Source organism: Nerophis lumbriciformis, linkage group LG14, assembly GCF_033978685.3.
Source record: "Nerophis lumbriciformis linkage group LG14, RoL_Nlum_v2.1, whole genome shotgun sequence".
In the NCBI taxonomy this organism is placed as follows: domain Eukaryota; kingdom Metazoa; phylum Chordata; class Actinopteri; order Syngnathiformes; family Syngnathidae; genus Nerophis; species Nerophis lumbriciformis.
The window spans coordinates 27547107-27554304 of NC_084561.2; the positions used below are offsets into that span (position 1 = coordinate 27547107).

Below are 7198 nucleotides of genomic sequence, written 5' to 3' on the forward strand. Positions count from 1 at the left end.
TTTAATCATTCGACTTCATTGACTTCAACAATGCATTGTAGAAAATATCTTATAATGACAGTGTAAAATGTTACCATCTTTCAACAGTTATATTGTATACTGTATATGTAGTTTGACCAAATAAAATAGATGTAGCCTTCCTCACTGAAAATAAGTGATTAGATATGGGATTTATTGCTTTTAAAAGCTAGGAAATGGGTGAAGGGAACCGTTCAAAAGTGTTTTTTATAATGTTTTGGGTTTTTTTATCCAGGAAATATACACAAGTAACAGTTATGATAAGATAGGGATTCAAGTTAAAGTACCACTGATAGTCACACACACACTAGGTGTGGTGAAATTCCTCTCTGCATTTGACCCATCCCTTTGTTCCACCCCCTGGGAGGTGAGGGGAGCATGAGGGGAGCAGTAAGCAGCAGCGGTGGCGGCGCTCGGGAATCATTTTTGTGATTTAACCCCCAATACCAACGGCCGGGGTTTGAACTCACGACCTACCAATCTCAGGGCGGACACTCTACCCACAAGGCCACTGAGCAGGTTTAAATGATTGGTAATCAATCTATTGGTAGGAATTATTCTTAAATATTTTATTGTAAACATTCCTTAAGGTGGCGCCATATCCCCCCTCCATTTTCTCCCGCTTGTCCCTTTTGGATAGACAGACAACATTCACACTCACATTCACACACTGGGGCCATATCCCCCGTAATATTTTAAATGTTACATCCATCCATCCATTTTCTACTGCTTGGCCCTCTCGGGGTAGTTGGGGTGCTGGAGCCTATCCCAGCTGCAACCTCACCTAAAAAACTTTGCAACATATTTTAACTATACAGGAAAAATACACAGATAGGAACAAAATGTCAGTTTTTAGAAAATATATATAAAACTAAAATACAAATTGTACAGTACTACCTCACCAGGTGTGTACGCTGGAAGTGCATGTCGGCTTTTTAACAACTCTATCTTATATTGTCCATCTAAGAAATTCTTCCCTGAGGTGTGGATGTTTCCCAACCTCCTTGAAACATGCTGTGGTCCAACCACTAATCAAAAAGAATAACTTTGACCTCAATATTTTATAAAATTTTAGACCAATCTCAAAGTCGCCATTTTTGTCCAAGGTCCTAGAGAAGGTTGTTTATGATCAACTTATTTCTTATCTTAACTCAAATGATACTGGGGGGAAAATTCAGTCTGGTTTTAAATCACAACATAGCACAGAAACTGCCCTTCTTAAGAGTTTTTAATAAGCTGCTTTTAGCTGTGGACTTAGGTCAATCTGCAGTTCTTCTGCTTTTAGATTTGACTGCTGCTTTTGATACGGTAGACCACAGCATTCTTTTTACTCACCTTGAGTCTTGTGTGGGTATTAAGGGAACAGCTCTAAAATAGTTTCAGTCATTTTTGACCAGCAGGAGTTTTTCTGTAAGCCTAGGCCACTTATTCTTCTTCTTCTGAACCTGCCCTTCAGTATGGTGAACCATAAGGTTAAATGTTGGCACCTGTCCTCTTTTCTTTATACATGCTTCCCCTGGGTGCTATTTTTAAAAAGCACAATGTCTCTTTTCACTGTTTCGCAGAATATATTCAAATATATCTGCCTGTAACAATAAGCAGGTTGCCATGACTACTCTGCAGAACTGTTTGCATGATGTAGAGCAGGGGTGTCAAACTCAAATACAGAGTGGGCTAAAATGTAAAACTGAACAAAGCCGCGGGCCAAGGTTGAACAAATTAACCTTTTTGATAGGGACCCAAACAGGTTTTGCATTAAATATTGAACAAGCAAGGCATATATAACTTTATGGTGACATGCAAAATCGAGTTTGAAACAATAATAATTAAAAAAATATCAATGGCATATCAATTACAATTTAAATAAAAATGTAATGCCTCTTTTCTATTTGCAGCCTTCTGAGGTAAATATCAACATTAACTTTTTCCACAGGCTAATAATTTGGAAATAAAATAATGAATAAACCAACCATTCAGGACTTTAAACTGCTCAGTTTGCAACACACTGATCTAATCTGATGTGCCCAAGCCAGATACCTGCCATCTTTTCTTGGATGCTAGTTCATTAATGTCGGGGCTCAGGCTTTGAGCTGAGGCAACCTTCAATATCGAACAAAGTTGTTCCTCAGTCATTATATCTCGTATTCCACAGTCTTGGGGGCGTGCCTTACAGGCACTGCTTTTAACGTCCTCTACGAGCTGTCGTCACGTCCGCTTTTCATCCATTCTAACAACGTGCCTGCCCAGTCACAAGATATGAGCAGCTTCTGTACGCACACATGTGAATGCAACGCATACTTCATCAACAGCGATACAGGTTACACTGAGGGGGCCGTATAAGCAACTTTAACATTGTTAGAAATATACGCCACACTGTGAATCCACACCAAACAAGAATGACAAACACATTTTGGGAGAATATCCGCACCGTAACACAACAGAAATAATACCCAGAACCCTTTGCAGCACTAACTCTTCCGTGACGCTACAAAATAGCCCCCCCCCCCCCCCCCACACACACACACACACAGACCTTGTAGTGTCCCGGAAGAGTTAGTGCTGCAAAGGGTTCTGGGTATTTGTTCTGTTGTGTTTATGTTGTGTTACTGTGCGGATGTTCTCCCAAAATGTGTTTGTCATTCTTGTTTGGTGTGGATTCACATTGTGGCGTATATTTCTAACAGTATTAAAGTTTTCTATACGGGCGTCGTCAGTGTGACCCGTATCAATGAAGATCAAGTATGTGTTGCATTCACTTGTGGGTGCGTGCCACAGCCACACAAGTTATATGACTGGGCCAGCACTCGGTTGGACTGGACGAAAAGAGGACGTGACGATTTTCGGGAGGTGCACTGAAATATGGGAGTCTCCTAGGAGGGTTGGCAAGTATGAGAATTAGCGGGGAATGCGGTGTACCGCGGCACCGCCGCTGTATGTAATCGGCAGGCCAGCTCTAGTGTTAATTTGATATCGCCTCAAGGGCCAAGTGAAATTACGCGGCGGGCCAGAGTTTGACACCCATGATGTAGAGGAATGGTTGGGGGCCAATTTTTTACTTATACAAAAATACAACAAATCGTCGAATTTGGTCAAACAAACCAGCTGCAAGGTCATGACAGTCCTATCGGTCCTCTGTCCTCATATTGCCACACACCAGACTGTGTGTTATACAAGTATAACCCATTTACCATTTACCAGCAAGGAGCCTTGGAGTTATTTTGACAGTTTGCTTAAGCTGGACAAACAAATTAGCTCTGTCATTAAATCTAGCTTCTTTCAGCTAAGACTCCTTGCAAAAATATCAAATCAAATCAACTTCATTTATAAGCACATTTAAAATTTACCACAGGGGTAGCCAAAGTGCTGTACAATGGACAGGTTAAAAGATAATACGAGTACCGAGCAAACACAACACAACACAAACAAAACACGATAAAAAATAAATAAATAAAATAGAATAAAAACATAAAAACAGGTTCACAGCATGTGTATTATGGGGCGCCATTGCAGGATGGATATCACTCAGTGTTAAAAGCCATGGAATAAAAGTATGCTTTTAAGAGAGATTTAAAAACAGGAAGAGAGGAGGCTTGTCTAATACTCAGAGGTAGGTCGTTCCAGAGCTTGGGAGCAGCAGCGGCGAAAGCTCTGTCACCTCTAAGCTTCAGCCTTGTGTCAGGGACCGTCAACAGCAGCTGATCGGCTGATCTTAAGGATCGGGTGGGGCAGTAAGGCTGAAGGAGGTCGGAGAGATAGGTTGGCGCGAGGTTGTTTAGACATTTAAAAACAAATAAAAGGAGTTTAAAATTGATTCGATAACGCATCAATTTTAAACTCCTTTTATTTGTAATAAAGCAGTATCTTTCACAGGCTGACTTTGAAAGAGCTATCAATGCATTTGTGACGCCACACCTGGATTACAGTAATTCTTTGTACGTAGGCCTGGATCAGGGCTCTCTCCAGCAGCTGCAGTGTTTCCTGAATTTTGCTGCTCATCTTCTAACCAAAACCAAATGACGTGAGCACATTACCCCTGTACTGGCTTGCCTTCATTGGCTCCGAGTTACTTTTAAAGTTGTACTTATTGTTTTTAAATGCTTTCACCAAGTAGCCCTGTCCTATCTTATTGAGCTGTTGCAGCCTTATTGTCCCAGCAGGACCCTGAGGTCTTTAGACCAGCTCCTCCTGGCTGACCCAAAAACCAGAGGAGATTGAGCCTTCTCAGAGGCAGGGCCCAGACTGTGGAACAACCTTCCATTATCTATTAGATCCTACCAGTCTCTGAGCCAATTTAAATCTAGATTAAAAACATGTTTATTCCCTGGCGTTCAAATCCAGTTAGGCAGGATATCTTGGTCCTTTTTATTTCTTGTTTTATACATTTTAGTATTTAAGGTGATATATTCTGCACTTCTTTTAAGATATATTGCAGTATTGTATTTTATTCATCCTTATGTGTTAGCATGTACATGTGACACTATGTGCCCTTTTTTGGTTTCAAATTGTTTGTACAGCACTTTGGCCAACTGGGGTGGTTTTTAAATGTGCTACATAAATAAATAAACTGAACTACTGTACATATTAGAACAATGAACTACAGAGACTAATTAAAAAATACAAATTAAAAGGGAATCAAATGCTGCATTTATTTTGGCTGTGACTGATTTCTGTTTTTGTATCTGCATAAAAACTGCTGCCCGACAGCTCCCAAATGCTAAAATTGGTTCTCAACGTTAACTTAAAAGATCTGTTCGAAAGACTTGAATCCACCATCTCTATACCGTATTTTTCGGAGTATAAGTCGCACCGGAGTATAAGTCGCACCTGCCGAAAATGCATAATAAAAAAAGAAAAAAACATATATAAGTCGCCAAACTATGAAAAAAACTGCGACTTATAGTCCGAAAAATACGGTTATTCATCTTTATCCACAAGTTATCTTTGATCATGGCTACTGCATATAATTTGTGGCATGTTGACTTTAATTTTGACACAGAAATGATCCAATGAATCTGTGGTTTAAAAATAAATAAAGTGTATATCTGCTAATTAATTATGTCCTACTTTTTTCAGCGGACTTCATTGAGGCCTTCCACAAAGCCCGCCAAGAGCCCACTAAGAAATATTCAATGCCACTGACTGAGAGTCAGGAGATTGGATGGGTGTCCAAACCCCTGGTGAGGACAGCATGATGGAACATTAAGATACTTTTTGGTTTCTGTCACACGGACGTTTAGTAAGGCATATTTATTTTTCTTATTTGTTTTGTATGCAGATTCCAACCAATCGCAATGACGACAGATTGAATTTCTACCGCCGGAGCTCAGACATCAGCAAGCACCAAGAGTCTATCCTGCGCTCTTCAAAATAACCTTTAGACAAGCGTCCGGAGATGGAAATACATTTTGTTGGAATATATTCTGTATTGCTTGACTTTCATTTCTTACTGAAAACATCACTTTCTGCTCATACTGTCAAATTGAGGTCACCTGACCAATGTTACGCGTGTAATCTGTCAATATGTAAAAACTACAATGTGCGTTTCATAATCATGCTGCAAGATTTTAAACTACATGATTCAAGGGAAGCTGCACTTTTTTAGGGGGAATTTTGCCTATCGTTCACAATCCTAATGAGAAACAAGAAGAAAAAAGTTGGGGTTTTTTTGCATTCTAAAGTGTAAAAATCGGCTTGTTCCAGGTGGCTAGCAAAGCAGCTAATGGGGACTTTAAAAATGCATCCAAAACCACCAACAATACATTATTTACATTCCATAATCTGTATAATAACCAAACTGTAACGACATTGTTTTTGTAAGAGCAAACGAACACTGAGGAACTGTTTATCTAACGTAGTGACACATCGTCTTGCGGAGGCATGCTATGGCATTGGCCGTATAGCTATGGCAAAAGGTAAGCTATGGCTTTTGCTTCAGCAGCTGAATCGCTTTTGAGTTTGTAATGTCCAACACGCAATAGGACACCAATATGTACTGACTGGAAAACATGAACTATCATATTACAGCATCTGTAAAATATGAGCCCACATGTCATGTTTTGCTTGTACAGTTAGCTCGATGTGTGTAGTTGTAATAACAAGCATAACGTGCTGACTGTATCATGATCTATATTAAAAACACTCACTCGATCTGTCTGTTCCAGCTGGTTGGGGAAGTTTTATCAATTTGGTTTTGGGTAAGCACTCCATTAATGTCAGCATAGCTTGGCTCCAAGTTCCACATTTACACAGTCAAGTCACACCGACCTCTCGCTCTCGGCTTACGTCTGCTCCAACGTTTCACCCTGTGTTCGTGCTCAGTTCAAGAAGCAGAAGTTTGACTTCTGTATATTTAGGTTCAGAAAGATAAGGTTGTGAATCCTCATTTGTCCAAAAATAGTCCTCTTTGTTGTCTATTACCAAGTCTGCCATTATTAACAAAACATTTGCATTAGTTTCCGGAAGTAGGAACACATATATTGCCGAAAGTCGGAAGTGCTGAGGAAATAAATTCCAGTAATGCATAAAATGACCAAAATACGGTAAACATTGTACATATTATATTGTTATGAACGTGTCAGTTATTACATTATATATATACTTAGCGTGTATACAAAACGGAGGGATTTGAAGTTGTTTTAGATGGCTTTGAATGCTACAATGGTGACTCCCATTAGCCGAAATTTGCAAGCGTTTTTTTTATCATCTTGATGATCCTAAAAAAAATTAAAAAAATATATAAAAAAAGACGTGTTCTTGTCTCTCATAATCGTGAATGATGGGCAAAATGTACATAACAAAGTGCAGTTCCTCTGTTTGTGCTTTGTCTGCATGCGCATTCAAAGAAATGTAAGTCTTTATTTTACCACTTGTTACGGAAATCACACAATCAAATCCTAATTGGTTATTCATTTGAATTTAGTGAATACAGCTTTTATCATCTCACAATGAAAAAATGACACAAAGGCTGCCGGAACCAGCGAAGAAAAACAAGTATTGGGATGGTCTTTATATAAAGCAATTATTGTCACATACTAATGAAAGGCAAAGAGCAAAAGTGACACTTGCTCAGTATTATTAAAAATGTCAGGTCACATGGGAGACAATCAACACGCTGGGAAGGCAAAAACAAAGTTAATGGAAGGGCAGGGAGATTGTGGTGTTTACCTCTCAGTTTAGCACA

The 7198-nt window shown here is 39.4% G+C and overlaps 1 protein-coding gene across 2 annotated transcripts in view; it reads left to right on the forward strand.

Annotated features, from left to right (window-relative positions):
* Positions 1-6494, forward strand: part of cfap144 (cilia and flagella associated protein 144) — a 64263-nt gene extending 57769 nt beyond the window's left edge. For both annotated transcript variants that reach the window (XM_072914689.1, XM_061975681.2), the window contains 2 exons: positions 5092-5195; positions 5294-6494. In XM_072914689.1, coding sequence (XP_072770790.1) covers positions 5092-5195; positions 5294-5389 — 200 coding nt within the window. In that variant the 3' untranslated portion in view covers positions 5390-6494. The remainder of the gene's footprint in view (positions 1-5091; positions 5196-5293) is intronic.
* Positions 6495-7198: the final 704 nt, after the last annotated feature.